The sequence below is a fragment of the Sphaeramia orbicularis genome, chromosome 22 (assembly GCF_902148855.1).
Source record: "Sphaeramia orbicularis chromosome 22, fSphaOr1.1, whole genome shotgun sequence".
NCBI lineage: Eukaryota > Metazoa > Chordata > Actinopteri > Kurtiformes > Apogonidae > Sphaeramia > Sphaeramia orbicularis.
In genome coordinates, this window is record NC_043978.1 from 24,001,014 (window position 1) to 24,017,313 (window position 16,300).

General features: G+C 37.5%; 1 protein-coding gene across 1 annotated transcript in view; it reads left to right on the top strand.

The window, feature by feature from the left end:
- Positions 1 to 231: 231 nt before the first annotated feature.
- The window catches only part of LOC115413186 (origin recognition complex subunit 3), a 28,995-nt gene continuing 12,926 nt past the window's right edge, over positions 232 to 16,300 (top strand). The window contains exons 1-10 of the mRNA XM_030125936.1: positions 232 to 358; positions 490 to 541; positions 622 to 719; positions 6,361 to 6,499; positions 6,604 to 6,708; positions 10,094 to 10,257; positions 10,357 to 10,496; positions 12,168 to 12,327; positions 13,905 to 14,018; positions 14,151 to 14,284. Of these exons, the coding sequence (XP_029981796.1) occupies positions 335 to 358; positions 490 to 541; positions 622 to 719; positions 6,361 to 6,499; positions 6,604 to 6,708; positions 10,094 to 10,257; positions 10,357 to 10,496; positions 12,168 to 12,327; positions 13,905 to 14,018; positions 14,151 to 14,284 (1,130 nt within the window). The 5' untranslated portion in view covers positions 232 to 334. The remainder of the gene's footprint in view (positions 359 to 489; positions 542 to 621; positions 720 to 6,360; positions 6,500 to 6,603; positions 6,709 to 10,093; positions 10,258 to 10,356; positions 10,497 to 12,167; positions 12,328 to 13,904; positions 14,019 to 14,150; positions 14,285 to 16,300) is intronic.

Below are 16,300 nucleotides of genomic sequence, written 5' to 3' on the forward strand. Positions count from 1 at the left end.
AAGATCAACAATGTTCAATACGCTCATCTCAGTAAACTAAAGAAACGTAACGTAAATCATTATTTGTGCATCCGGCCAGATACGCAGTTGCGTTGTTTTTAGTGTGGCTATGGCAGTTCATACACTTTATCATCCGTGGTAACTTATTAGAAATTGAAAGGACACACCCGGTTTGCAGCATTTTTATAAACACTTTCAGGTTGTGTTCTTGAACACAGCATTTTCCGCTTACGTCAATTTGGCGGGAAGTGAGTCTGTTGTACAGCGGAGCAAAATCTAAGGCGAAACATTTACTATTTCATTTACAGAGGGTTTAAAAAAAACAAATACTGGCATGTCTACATCATCTGTGTCTAAGGTACTGTCATATTTATGCGACAGCTTGCATGTTAACACACTTTATTCACAAACGTAACACAACACGACCATGTGGAGGTGGTGTTTGTGTGTTTTGTTTCAGTAATGGAGGTTATTTTCTGCATTTTTCAGGGCTGTTTTGTGTTTAAACCGAGCACTAAAAAGAAGAAACACCTCGGACTGGGTGAGTAGTGTTTATTTACGTTCAATGTGCTGTCAGATAAGGTTGTAGTGACTTCCACACCTGTTGCCTTTCCCCCACAGAGGATCACTTTACCGGTGGCTGTGAAGGAGCACAGAACAGTGGGAAACGATACAAACTGTGCCAGGATCTGTGGGACCAAATAAAAACAGACACAGAGGTGAGACAGAAAGAACACTAACAGGGGGTTACCTGCCTTTAGAACACAGGTGTCAAACATGCGGCCCGGGGGCCAAATCCGTCCCGCCAAAGGGTCCAGTCCGGCCCCTGGGATGAATTTGTGAAATGCAAAAATTACACTGAAGATATTAACAATCCTTTTAGTTCAGGTTTCACATTCAGACCAATTCAATTTCATAATAACCTATAAATACTAACAACTCAAATTTTTCTCTTTGTAAATGTAAATACAACCTGAAATGTCTATAATATTCTGCCTGTTACTACACTGAACAAAAATATAAACGCACCACTTTTGTTTTTGCTCCCATTTTTCATGAGCTGAACTCAAAGATCTAAAACTTTTTCTATGTACACAAAAGGCCTATTTCTCTCAAATATTGTTCATAAATTTGTCTAAATCTGTGTTAGTGAGCACTTCTCCTTTGTCCTTTGCTGAGATAATCCATCCACCTCACAGGTGTGGCATATCAAGATGCTGATTAGACAGCAGGATTATTGCACAGGTGTGACTTAGGCTGGCCACAATAAAAGGCCACTCTAAAATGTGCAGTTTTACTGTATTGGGTGGTCCAGGGGGGTCAGAAAACCAGTCAGTATTTGGTGTGACCACCATTTTCCTCGCACAGTCTTCTTCATGAATTCTCTGAAACAGCTTTGGAGATGGCTTATGGTAGAGAAATGAACATTCAATTCACAGGCAAAAGCTCTGGTGGAGATTCCTGAAGTCAGCATGCCAATTGCATATTCCCTCAAAACTTGTGACATCTGTGGTATTGTGCTGTGTGATAAAACTGCACATTTTGGAGTGGCCTTTTATTGAGGCCAGCCTAAGGCACACCTGTGCAAAAATCATGCTGTCTAATCAGCATCTTGATATGCCACACCTGTGAGGTGGATGGATTATCTCAGCAAAGAAGAAGTGTTCACTAACACAAATTTAGACAGATTTGTGAACAATATTTGAGAGAAATAAACCTTGTGTGTACACAGAAAAAGTTTTAGATCTTTGAGTTCAGCTCATGAAAATGGGAGCAAAAACAAAAGTGGTGCGTTTATATTTTTGTTCAGTGTAAATATTTTGTGTATCTGTAGATCCACTGGGACCTGTAAGTTATAATGTACATGTGTAAATGATAAACTAAAGCATAGTAATGTTAAAATTACAAATTTTTATCGTTTTTTTCATGTTATTCACGTTGTTTGAAAGGATAGTTTGTAGATGTAAACATTTTCATCATATATTTTTACTTTTTTCACTGTAAAACATTGAGAAAAGTTTGGAGTTGACACTACGTATTATTATGTTATTATTTCACTGGTTTGGCCCACTTCAGATCAGATTTAACTGAGTGTGGCCCCTGAACTAAAATGAGTTTGACACCCCTGCTTTAGAAGGTCTGTACTGCAGCACACAAGACATGTTGGAATTGGATTTATGCAAAATAATTGTGAAAAGCATCCAGTTTTATTTTTATTTATTTATTTATTTATTTTTGTAGATCATAAAAAATGCAGGATACTAATTTTGATCACTTACTTAGCAAAGAAATGCATATTTTATTTTGGAAGAATGACTCCCCTCCATCTTTTAAGATCTTCCATGATCAACTGTCTTCTTTTTTACCTTTAGAGCGGGGTTGTCAAACTCATTTTAGTTCAGGGGGCACATTCAGCCAAATTTGATCTGAAGTGGGCCGTACCAGTAAAATAGTAACATAATAATATAGAAATAATGTCAACTCCAAACTTTCCTCTATGTTTTAGAGCGAAAAAAGTAAATTTACATTATGAAAAGGTTTACATCTACAAACTATCCTTTCAAACAATGTGAATAACATGAACAAAGTGAAAAAAATAAGTGTAATTTTAACAATATTCTGCCTCAGTTTATCATTTACACATGTACATTATAACGTACAGATCACAGTGGATCTACAAACACACAAAACATTTAATAACAGACAGAATATTGTTAAAATTATGCTTCTCTTAAGACATTTCAGGTTGTTCATATTTGTTCAGGTTATTCACATTTTTTGTGAAATTATACTTTGTTTTAGTGTAAATACATGAAAATACATTTACATTTACAAAGAGAAAAATATGGAGTTGTCATTATTTATATGTTATTATGATAGTATTTGACTGGTCTGACCCACTTGAGATTGAATTGTTCTGAATGTGGAACCTGAACTAAAAGGATTGTTAATATCATAGAGTAATTCTTGCATTTCACAAATTCATCCCAAGGGCCAGACTGGACCCTTTACCGGGCCAGATTTGGCCCCTGGGCCGCATGTTTGACACCTGTGCTTTAGAGAAACTGACTTTGGATAAATACAATCGGGGCCATCTCTTTAAAGAATTTTGGTTGCCTTTACTTTCTGGTATGGAGAAAGTTTGAGTTTGTAGATCATGAATACTGCCCTATTATTGCTATTTATATTACAGCATGCATAATTATGCTCATGCTTATGTTGTTACCCTTATTAATGTTATTGTGAGGATGATGTTTTTTTTTTTTTTTTATTATTTTTATTTTATCATAATTTCTTCTTATTATTATTTTATTTTATTTTTATTTTTTTCTCTTTAGACATGTATATTTTTGGCCTGTTACTTTTGTGTGTGTTTAGTTGATTTATTTCTTTAGGGATGGGAGGTGGGAAGAATGCACAAAGGAGAATTGTAAAAAGTGAGACCCATTATGACTATGTTTGTACTGTATCTGGAGGATTCTCTTGTGTGAAATAAAAAGATATTTAAAAAAAAAAAACAAAGAAAAGCATCCAGTTAAATGACTTATCTCCCATCTGACTATTATTATTATTTTAGGTGTTGTTGGTTCATTTATTATCTTCACTTGCTTTCATAACTTCTTGGGAAGGTGTGTACAATAACCATACTGACTGTTTTGCAGCATCTACGGGGGGTGGGGGTGGGGGGCTGAAAAGTTCATAGCCTGACTAAGAAGGAGTTATTCCACAGCAATCAAACTTGACATACATTAAATTCAACCTTTCCTGATACTAACTGCATGGTTTCCTTCCAGATAAACCCACATTGGATAAATAATTTAGGACTTTGAAAAGTAGTACTACAGACATTTCATGAAAATGCTTGCTTTTCACCCCTCCCTCGTTCTCCCTACCCATCTTGAATTCAGCTTCCCAGTTTTCTCATTCTTCACATTTTCTTTATTTTCATGACTATTTACATTGTAGATTCTCACTGAAGGCATCAAAACTATGAATGAACACATGTGGAATTATGTACTTAACAAAAAAGTGTGAAATAACTGAAAACATATCTTATATTCTAGTTTCTTCAAAGTAGCCACCCTTAGCTCTGATGACTGCCTTGCACACTCTTGGCATTCTCTTGATGAGCATCAAGAGGTAGTCACCTGAAATGGTTTCCACTTCATAGCTGTGCCTTGTCAGGGTTACTTAGTGGAATTTCTTGCCTTATTGATGGGGTTGGGACCATCAGTTGTGTTGTGCAGAAGTCAGGTTGATGCACAGCTGACAGCCCTATTGGACAACTGTTAGAATACATATTATGGCGAGAACCAATCAGCTAAGTAAAGACAAACGAGTGGCCATCATTACTTTAAGAAATGAAGGTCAGTCAGTCTAGAAAATTTCAAAAACTTTGAATGTGTCCCCAAGTGCAGTCGCAAAAACCATCAAGCGCTACAACGAAACTGGCTCACATGAGGACCGCCCCAGGAAAGGAAGACCAAGAGTCACCTCTGATGCTGAGGATAAGTTCATCTGAGTCACCAGCCTCAGAAATCGCAAATTAACAGCAGTTCAGATTAGAGACCAGATGAATACCACACAGAGCTCTAGCAGCAGACACATCTCTACAACAACTGTTAAGAGGAGACTGCGTGAATCAGGCCTTCATGGTCAAATAGCTGCTAGGAAACCACTGCTCAGGAGAGGCAACAAACAGAAGAGATTTATTTGGGCCAAGAAACCCAAGGAATGGACATTAGACCAGTGGAAATCTGTGCTTTGGTCTGATGAGTCCAAATTTGAGATCTTTGGATCCAACCGCTGTTTCTTTGTGCGACGCAGAAAAGGTGAACGGATGGATGCTACATGCCTGATTCCCACCGTGAAGCATGGAGGGGGAGGTGTGATGGTGTGGGGGTGCTTTGCTGGTGACGCTGTTGGGGATTTATTCAAGATTGAAGGCAACCTGAATCAGCATGGCTACCACAGCATCCTGAAGTGACATGCCATTCCATCCGGTTTGCGTTTAGTTGGACCATCATTTATGTTTCAACAGGACAATGACCCCAAACACACCTCCAGGCTGTGTGAGGGATATTTGACCAAGAAGGAGAGTGATGGAGTGCTGCGCCAGATGACCTGGCCTCCACAGTCACCGGACCTGAACCCAATCGAGATGGTTTGGGGTGAGCTGGACCGCAGAGTGAAGGCAAAAGGGCCAACAAGTGCTAAGCATCTCTGGGAACTTCTTCAAGACTGTTAGGAAACCATTTCAGGTGACTATCTCTTGATGCTCATCAAGAGAATGCCAAGAGTGTGCAAAGCAGTCATCAGAGCTAAGGGTGGCTACTTTGAAGAAATTAGAATATAAGAGATGTTTTCAGTTATTTCACACTTTTTTGTTAAGTACATAATTCCACATGTGTTCATTCATAGTTTTGATGCCTTCAGTGAGAATCTACAATGTAAATAGTCATGAAAATAAAGAAAATGCAAAGAATGAGAAGGTGTGTCCAAACTTTTGGCCTGTACTGTATGTTTTATATTTTATGCTCATTTCTGTTGCATGTCATTTTTAAATGCCACTTTTTTGTGTTTGTTTTTGATTTCCTTGTTGAATTATTCTATTTCAATTTTCTATACTTATTAAATTCTCTTGGCATTCAGTATGGATGGCAAAGTAAGTTTTTCATTGTACAGGGAAATGGCCAATGACATTCATTTTGTCTTCTGTTAATGTAATTATACCTTTTTTTTTTTCCTTTTGTTAAGACAAGGTATAGTTTTTAGTTCTTACCTGCTTCTGAGGAAGACTGGAGTCACAGTTGAAACTGTCAAGCAGGTAGCATCTAAAAACTTTACCTTGTCTGAACAAAAGAAAAAAAGAAAAATATTATTGTGCAGGGAAACCTGTTTCTTTACTGTTCACATGACAGTAAAACACTTTGAATCTACTTGCACACAGATATGGTAATAATAGAGGTCCACAAAGATGTGAAGTTCTTTGTTATTATTAAAAATAAAAGATATTCTTGCAGGAGACCCCAAAACCATCTCTCCAGGACGTTGCTATGTTGAAGGTTCAATAATTAATGTAATTTCAGTAGTTTGTTCATACATTTATCCACTTTCTTTTACTGACACTTGACACATAGCTGGATCGGTGGAAGAAAATGGATAGATGGTTGAATTTACATAAGTTGCTGCAACTTCTTGGAAGCACCATTATACTGTTCAATGGCTAATTGTACTCTTTGCTGATAATTTTTGCATATTTTTTTGTTCAGTAAGGTTTTGAGTGCAGAAGTTTTACCTGAATTGATGCATTTTAACTCAAATGAAGGGTGTGATTCCTTCTTTCACTGCTGTCTGAAGTCCCTGCAGGATGAACTTAACAGGAGTATCCTGGACAGTTTGCTGGACTTCACCAGGAAGTGCTCGTCCACCCGTCAACATGGCGACTGGGCTTCACAGATGCGGGCCAGTGAGATTCCCACAGCGGCTCTAGTGCTCGGTAATTTGGTGATGACACACTGACACCCGACACTTTAATAATTTTATGGTTCTATGAATAATCTGATAAAGCGGCTCAGATTCTCTTTTCTGTATCCTCATCAGGTGTGAATGTTCCAGACCATGACATGACCTTCCAGAGTCTGTCTGAGCTCCTGCAGCAGTTGGTCACTCCTCATGTGGCTTCTCTGCAGGCGAAAGAGTGTGGAGGTATGAAAGGGTTGAGGGTTTTTTTTTTAAGGAAGAAAGTAGTTTAGGAATGTTTTTTTCTAACAGTTTCTGCTTTCATGTCAATATGTGTGATCATTACTAAGCTCTAAACTTAAAACCATTCATTCATTCATTCATTTCATTTATTTGGTTCATGGTTGTGCATTTCATCAGCAGACATTCAATAGTCATCAGATGAACAAGCATGTACACACCCATGCTCGAAAAGGAGCAGGATGAAGAAAATCTTGTATTTCCTGCCCCCTTCTAAATAATAACAGCCTTAATGGTTAGTTATACACAACTAGCTATAAAGTCATACTGTATAAAGGCTTTAAAACTTAAAGAGAGCTGTAACAGTCCATGATCTTTCTTTGGACATTAGACCGTAAGAATGAAAGTGTCATCTTATATTGGGTCCAACTTGGTACAGGTCATCTAACGGTAACCATGGTCTATCAGTGCTTAGATATGCATATAAAATGGTAGTTTCAGGACACCTCTTTTATGTCCAGGAGCGCCCCATCAACAATGACCCTGTTTATTAGGGGTTAAATGGTACCGGTAGCCCATGATTCGGTCCGTACCTTGGTTCTCGGGCCACGGTTTCAGTTCAGTTTCAGTACATGTTTTGTGCATAAAGAAAAACTTTTTTTGTCTCCCAAAATTATATTTTTATTTTGCTTGTCAGCAAAACCTGAATTTCACAGTAGGAACAAATTCTATCACTGTACTGAATAAAGTAATACTTTCTGTACTGAACAATAGAACCCTTTCTTATTCCTTGACTACTTGTATGCGGGTGCGGGTTTGCAGGCAGACTTGTCTCTGTCCGCTGTCTCTCCCTGAGGGGCTGCATGCTCACATGCATGTCCAGAGAGAGGGAGAGAATCAGTCGCAAAACCGAGAACCCGTAGTCCATAAGAGGGCGGATTGTCCCGTGAAAGGTGGACCAAACGTTACACGGTTTTCCCGAGTACCGTTACATCCCTACTGTTTATATCAACATAAAAATCAGATAAGTGGGTGTAATCGGATAATTGTAATAATCAGATCTGGCACGTTTCCATGCACTTAAGAAAAGTGATAATCAATAAACCCTGGTTTAGACGCTCCAGTCCATTTTCGGATTTCTTTCGGAGTACATCGGAGCAGAGTCCGCTGAAGTTTGACTGCGTAACTTCCAGTTTCTACATTTTTGACTGTGTTTAAAACGTAAAAGAACAAAATAAATCAGATTAACCTGTATACATGTGGGAAGACATTAGAGCAGGGGTGTCCAATCCTGGTCCTCGAGGGCATATCCTCAGGGATCCTGCATATTTTAAATGTTTCCCTCTTCCAGCACACCTGACAGTCATTATCAGGCTACTGCAGAGCTTGATGATGGGCTTATCATTTGAATCAGGTGTGTTGGAAGATGGACACATCTAAAACATGCAGGATACCAGCCCTCGAGAACCAGGGGCCTCATGTATAAAGACTTGCGTGGATTTCATACTGAAACCTGCCGTACGCCCAAATCCAGAAAAGTCCGAACGCACAAAAAAATCCAGATGTATAAAACTGTGCGTACGCCCGAATCCAAGTACACTTCCTTTATACATCCTAATCAGCGTGGAATTGAGCGCATATGTTGGAGTACCTGACTCCTCCCTCTCCACGCCCACATTTAAATATGCAAATCAGTATAAACAGGGTCTGCAGGTGGGGTTCCCTCTGGGATTCCCCTGTCTGCGTGATCAGACAATGACGTTAAGGTGGACACGAAGCGGAGGCCAAAACAGGCGGAAGGACAAGAGACGAACTCAGACCGTTTGAGGAAAGAGTCGCCGATATTGTGACACTTTTCTTACAGGGCTGATGCGGATCACCCCCAAGATAAATATATATTTAGTATTTGTGTATCTCACACATTAGTTCATTCTATGGGCCATACAACAGTCTGATCACAGCCAAACAAGATAAAGGTTCATGTGTAAGCATGTCAGGATATCAAAGAGGAAATCAATGACTTTGACTCATGTTTAATCACTCAAATTATTAATTTCCAACAATGAGACAGAGGACTGTCAGACCCAGTATCATCCTCCTGTCACAGAGGCTTCTGTTGACTCCCCAGCGTTAGCCGGTCCTCCGGTCCACAGCCCACTGCTGATGCCCGTCCAACCGACATGGGTCTGTACTGACCCGAGTCACATTAGGACATCGAGAGGACAATCGGCGGAGTCAATGAGCGACTGGACCGACTAATAAATGTTCTCACTGACATGAACACTATACTTATCAACCAATGAATTTTGTGGCCTTGTCTCTTTATATGGTTGTTGCTTAATGTCCTCCCGGGCAGGATTGGCATTGATGGGTCCAGGGTCTGGTTGGTTCTGGTTCTGGTGGTGGATGTGCTGCTCTGACAGCAGGATGACGTGTCGGTGTTTTCACTGTTCATCTGTGTATCTCCGATGTGTCCATCAATCGGAGGAATGACCTTTTTCACATTATTAACAGTTTCCCAGTATCACCTCTAAGTGTCGCCAATGGTTCCAAAGCATTAGAAACGTGCGTACGCCAACTATGGAGTTGGCGTGGAGGACCGCACATTTCCACGGTCATTTCACTCTTTATACATCTGAACGTGAGCGTGGAAAAGGGCGTACGCCAGGTTTTTTTGCGCACGCATGCTTTATACATGAGGCCCCAGGATTGGACACCCCCTACATTAGAGTATTGAGGAGAAATCCAGGTGTGTTGATCTGATTTGTCATAATCGGACTACTGTCATTATCTGATAAAATTAATCAGATTATCCTCTTTACATGGTCACCTGAATAATCTGATAACTCCAGAAATTGGATATTGATCAGAGGTGCGCACAGGTGTGCACATAAACAGGCTCAGTGGCTTTGAAAAGGAGAAAAATGCCAGATTTTACCATAATCAAATTCGTTGATTCCAAGTCTGAAATCATTTTGGATTTTGAATTATGCGCAAATCAATATATAGCTTGTAGTTTTGTAAATTACTAGTAATCAAAATTCAGATGACTTTCAAGGTTTTCTGTTCAGTCATAGAGCTTGTTCATGCAGCAGGAAACTGTCAAACCCACATGATGACAGATGGTGCTAGAAACAGCTGTTCTAAACCAAGCAGATGATCTCTGATACGAAGGTTAATTCAGCTTCATTGGGTCTAAAATTCATGTCTAGATGAAAATTTGACCAATTTAGCACGTATCATCTTCAAATTGTGAATGCACAATGAAAGGCAGTGGCCAAGATTCTGAAGTATGTTATTTTTACATGTTCGCATAATTTAAAATACTGCTGGATATGAAATTGGCCACTTTTTTTTTTTTTTTTGGATGATTTTTGCCTTATCAATATAGCTTTGAAGCACCTGATGAAGAGAGTCCTAGAGAGGCTGATGGGCACTACTGTGACTGTGGATGATGATGAAGAGGAGGAACCTGAACAGACCAGCACTGAAACACACAAGAGCATGCACTGCTCCCTTGGTATACTCTGTGACTGGTACAAGTCAAAAACAAGGGTAGGACATGAGTCACAGCATGTGGATTTGCATGGATGAACTTCAGACTGGCATAAACAAACTTCCTTTTTTTTTTTTTTTTAAAATCTGTAATTTCAGAAATCCAGCACAGGTACGCCTGGAAAGAAGCGTAGTTCTCCAGTCAAAGATGAGCTACAGCAGCCTCCTGTTGTGGTTATATTCAAGGATCTGGAGGCCTTTAACCACAGAGTTCTGCAGGATTTCATTCTCATCTGCAGGTAACTAGAGGCTCATTTTTAGCTTACCGGCCGATAGGCTGTAAGCTATTGTCGTCATGCGGCCTCCAGCGTCGTCGTCTGTCGTTGTCTGTTGTTGTCTGTCGTCCGTTACAAAAATTTCAATCGTCTTCTTCTCCGAAACTACAATTCCGATTGACTTCAAACTTGGTATACAGCTTTTTTATGATGATGTCAACAAAAGTTAGTGAAATTATTTGGATCCGGCTCTAATTCTGGATTTGGTGCGACTTTGAAAAATTTCCCCATTTTAACAGATAGGAAGTGCCGGTAAGCTACAGGGCCATTGGTCCTATTTTTCAATAACATTATTTGTTTGCTTTTTTTGGGTTTTTTTTAAATTGTATTCTTATCTTATTACTGGGACCTGAATACACATGTGCTTTATGCTTTATGTGCTAGATTGAATGAATGACAAAAACTGTACCTTAAACCTTAATTGCATCCACATTCACCAAAGAGGGAATTTTGAGCTACTTAAAGGGGTCATATTTTTGCTAAACCCACTTTTATTAGTCTTTGGTCCATTTATTTGTGTATTTGGACCCTAATAGTTCATAAAGTGTGAATTTGAACCCTCCAGGTGCTGCAAAGCTATCTTTATTTTCATTTTGGCAAAAATCGAGTGGATTTCTACAACCCGTTTGAATTCCTGCTTAATTTGTTACGTCTAGAACTAGTTACGTCACAACATTTGCACGTATAAGGTCAAGACTTCCGATGAACATTTCTCAGAGTGCGACATAATTGTTTGTCAGCAGCAGCGGTTGTAGTCCATACTGAAAATATGTCCCAACTTCCAGCCAATTGCCTAAAATGTTCAGTTGTTGGTTGAACAGGACAGAGCAGCACAGCCAGCAACCTGGAGGGGGTGGGGCTTGAAGTGGCTCATTTGCATTTAAAGGGCCAGCGCTGAAAACGACCTTTCCGGTGTCAGTACTCAGAAATAGGGTTGAAGATGGACCTGTGGAGTTGAATAAAAGAAGAATTCAGACCAAAGCATAGCACTAACAGTTTATGTAGACCATAAGGAAATGTTTTAAAATGCATAATTCTATTTAAAAAAGCAAAATTTCACTACTTTAAAGCTGTGTTATTGAGCTAAAATTCCATAGTAACATTTCAGCATATTGTTGATCAAGTGGTCTGAGAAGAAGTAAGAATTCTGCCCTGGTCTGTGGACTGTTTTTGGATTTTCAGCCCCTAAAACAGTCCACAGAACCAAGACTACCACAAAACCAACACAACACAGACTTGTGTGAAAAGTAAAAAAAAAAATCTTCTTTTTTCCAATACGGTCTTTTCATTTGGACTAAGAGGTGAGACCCTGATATGTTGTGTATTTACTCTCACATATTAAAAAATGACCTTATTATCCTTATTCATGAATAAAACCATTTCAGAAACCCCCTCTGATTTATTTTCCTAAGTGCCTCCATGTTTATTTAGATTACTCTACAGGTGACTTGAGTTTAGTAAAAACACATGCTGTTTATTTTTCCCTTTCCACATGCGTCTTGTTTTTATTATACATCCATTCAGACTGAGGTTCTGCAGTGCGGTGCTTGTGTGTCTTCATTTTTTTTAACATTGTTTTATTTATGTGGCTGAATTTGTTCCCCGCTCAGTGTGAACTTGATTTCTGTTCCGCAGCCGCTACATTGAACGCCTTCCGCTGATGTTCATCTTTGGAATCGCCACGTCACCCAGCACCATCCAGAACATGCTGCCTCACTCTGTGTCCTCCCTGCTGTGCATCGAACTCTTCCAGTCTCTGTCCTGCACTCAGCATCTGGCCACAGTCATAGACAAGGTATAGATAGATAGATAGATAGATAGATAGATAGATAGATAGATAGATAGATAGATAGATAGATAGATAGATAGATAGATAGATAGATAGATAGATAGATAGATAGATAGATAGATAGATAGTCTTAAAGTCTTGAATTAAATTTCTACCATTAATCTCAATTGGCAATAAGATATACCTCCAATAAATATACAAGGGAGGGTCAGAAAGTTCTCAAACAAATGTAATGAAAAGTTTATTTATCAATATAACAAAATTATTTCAGATTATTTCTACATGAACTCCGAGTCTAAACATTTTGCGATCTATGTTTCCATTGGTAGATTCCTTCTTTGCAGAATTACTGGGGCTGTGTTTGCCACAGTCTTTGTCTTTTTGACTCTCCCTCGTATTATTCAGGCATCAATATCTTTCTTTTGCATCTAGTATTGAATCTATGTTGAATTAAAAACATCCAGATCAGAGACAGGTGCCGCCATTCTATCACTCTTTGGTTTTTGGATAAACACTGTGTTGGCTTATGAAGTCAGAAAGACCATATTTGGACAAAAAGGCGGAGCTTTGACAATATGAGTGGTAATGGATGAGCTAAATGCTTACTAAATTTGATCAATCATTACATAAGAAAGCCATTTTAAAGTCTTGTGACTGTAACTTGCATAGATGGATATCTCAAAAGGTGATGAAATTGGTGATGCACATGGGAGCTACAGTGAGAAGATTTTTTTTTCTAGCCTTGACATCAGATCTAGGGCAGGCTTTCTGCAGGTCATTAAAAAGCAATAGATTTTGTGAAAATTAAGGCCTTAAATGGCATTAAAAACATTAAATTCGATGTCCGGAGGCATTAAAAAATTAAATACACTTGATGGAAAAAAAAGCATTGTTATTCATGATTTATTTTGATTATATAAACATTTAATAATTTTGATCGGAAGTATAGTATATTTTGGCTATTGTTTATGGCTGATACACAAAGTCACAACACCGGATGCTTGGAATGCAATGTTCTGTGTGCGTGGGCATGCCGTGGTGAGAGAGCAGACGGAGTATTAGCAAATGTTGGAAAATGTGAAAGTGCAAGTTTCAGCAGAAGTGACTGGAGGAGGAACTATTCAGAACCTGGTTAAAGCCTGTTGACGGTAAACGGTCATAAAACTATATATAAAACTGTATCTACAGTTGGACATGGACATTAAATTTGTTTAAAGTGGCATTAAAAAGCATTAAATTAGATTTGCTGATGCCTGCAGAAACCCTGTTGGGATGATTTCAGTGAATTAAGGTAAAAAAACAGACTTAATTTCTAAATTCAGTTCAGTTCAAAGCCTTTTATTGTCATGTGTACAGTAAAGAAACATGTTTCCCTGTACAATGAAAGTCTTACTTTGTCCACAATGAATGCAAATAGAACTTAAGATTTAGAAACATTGCAATAGAATAATTTAACTAGGAAATTAAAAACAAACAAAATAAATTGGCATTAAATCAACAGGTGTCATTTATTTTAATCTCATTCAAAAACTGCTTGAGATTTTAAATGACTTTTTTTTTTTTTTTGTCTTGTCTGTTTCCAGTTGGTCCTGACTTCACACTTCCCTTTTAAACTCAACGGCAAAGTGATGCAGGTGCTGATCAGCATCTTCCTCTACCACGACTTCTCCGTGAGGAACTTCATCAAGGGCGTGCAGGTACAGAGGAGCGCTTTCTCCACGCTCCATCTATCATTTGCTTATCGGCGTTTGTGCTACCCCCCGTTGTCTGCAGATAGAGGTCAGATATGCGTATTGTTGGAGTATAATCCGTGTTCTGTGTGTCTTCAGTTGGCTTTGCTGGAGCACTTTCACTCGCAGCCTCTCAGTGTGCTCTGCTGTAAGAAGAAAGAGGCCTTGGCCAACGTGATGGAGCTCAGTCAGAGGGACCTGGAGAGGATAAGGCAGCTCCCGTCATTCAGGAGGTACATGCACACAATGACGTTTATTTATTTTGTTTATTACATAAAAAAAGAAAAGAAAATCTGCTCTTACATGTCAGCAAATTAACCAGATATTGAATGAAAAGGAGCAGAAAGAGGAACAATTTTATGTTTTCTGACATAAATACTTATGTGTTCAATGTAGAAATTTCAAAAAGAATTGTGAAATCAGTCAATTTTTTTTTTTTTTTTGTCTGTTTTGCTTTTTCAAATACATTTTTCGTTTGATTTTTTTTTTTTTTAATGGAATTTGCTTTGCAGTGGACTGGGTTATTATTACTATTCTTATTTTTTTCCTAGTCCCATAGAGAGAACTAAAAAGGAATGGTTGGGTCTCAGCAGGTATCTACCATTACTCACTGCTGCAATTAGTCATTTACAAAAGTAATTTAAAAATCAAACAATTTATTCTTTAATTTCTCGTTAAAGAATGAGAAACAGCCAAGTACTTTAGAAAAAAAAAAAAGAATAGAAAAGCTTAAAATAAGGATAAGACAACTCCTGTCATTCAGGAGGTACACACACAGGATGTCGTTTTAATTTGAGGTTTATTTATTTATTTTGTTTATTAGATAAAAGACGCAGAAAAAGAAAATCTGCTTTTACATGTCAGCAAATGGACCGAATTATGAATGAAAAGGAGAAGAAAGAAGAACAATCATACGTTATCTGACGCTTTTTTACAAAACACTTACGCGTTAACAGTGGAAATGTCAAACAGAATTGTGAAATCAGTCAATCAATTTTTTTTTTTACTTTTCTTTTTTTCAAATACATTTTATATTTGATTTTTTAATGGAATTTGCTTTGCAGTGGACAGGCTTATTATTACTATTATTATTTTTTTCTAGTCCCATAGAGAGAACTAAAAAGGAATGGTTGGGTCTCAGCAGGATATCTACCTTCACTCACTGCTGCAATTAGTCATTTACAAAAGCAATTTAAAAATCAAACAATTTATTCTTTAATTTCACATTAAAGAATGAGAAACGGCCAAGTACTTCAGAAAGGAAAACAACTGAACAAAAAAGCTTAAAATAAGGATAAGGCAGCTCCTGTCATTCAGGCGGTACACACAAAGGATTTAGTGTTAACTTGAGGTTTATTTATTTATTTTGTTTATTAGATAAAAGACAAAGACAAAGAAAATCTGGTTTTGAATGTCAGCAAATAGACCGGATTATGAATGAAAAGGAGCAGAAAGAAGAACAATCTTATGTTTTCTGACCCTTTTTAACAAAACACTTATACGTTCACAATAGAAATATCAAAGAGAATTGTTAAAATTAACCTCTTAATACAATATCCTCCTCAGACCCAAGGAAGTTAAAGTTTTTGCTTTTTTTTTTTCAAATACATTTTTAATAGATTTTTTTTTTATGGAATTTGCTTTGCAGTGGACAGTTTTTTTTTTTTTTTTCCAGTCCCCTAAAGATAACAAAAATACATTGTTGGTTCTGAGGATTATATCTGCCGTCACTAACTGCGGCAATTTGTCATTTGCAAAAAAAAAAAAAAAAAAAAATTAAATAAAAATCAAACAATTTATTCTTTAATTTCTCTTTAAACAATGAGAAAGAGCCAAGTACTTCAGAAAGAAAAAAAAACTGAACAAAAAAGCTCAAAATAAAGATAAAACATGTGAATAATAATCAAAAATAACATTTTAGATCATTTTAACCATGCAAAAATATCCATGAAATTATGGAATGGAAAAATACTAGTGTGACTTGATTTATTTCAGACTCAGTTTTATTGTCATTTGATCAATTGTACATGATAGAATGAAATATAGTTAACCAGGTCTCAGTTTGTTGCATAAGAAATATAAAGAATAAAATGTAATATAGAATATATAAATGGTAATAGGGTAGAATAAAACTACCATAAAATATGCAAAAAAAAAAAAAAATCTTAATTTGTACAAAATATTCTCCATTTCCTTGCATTATCAAACACTATGTGCCTTCGTATAACTTAATTGTTGTTGGAATGTAA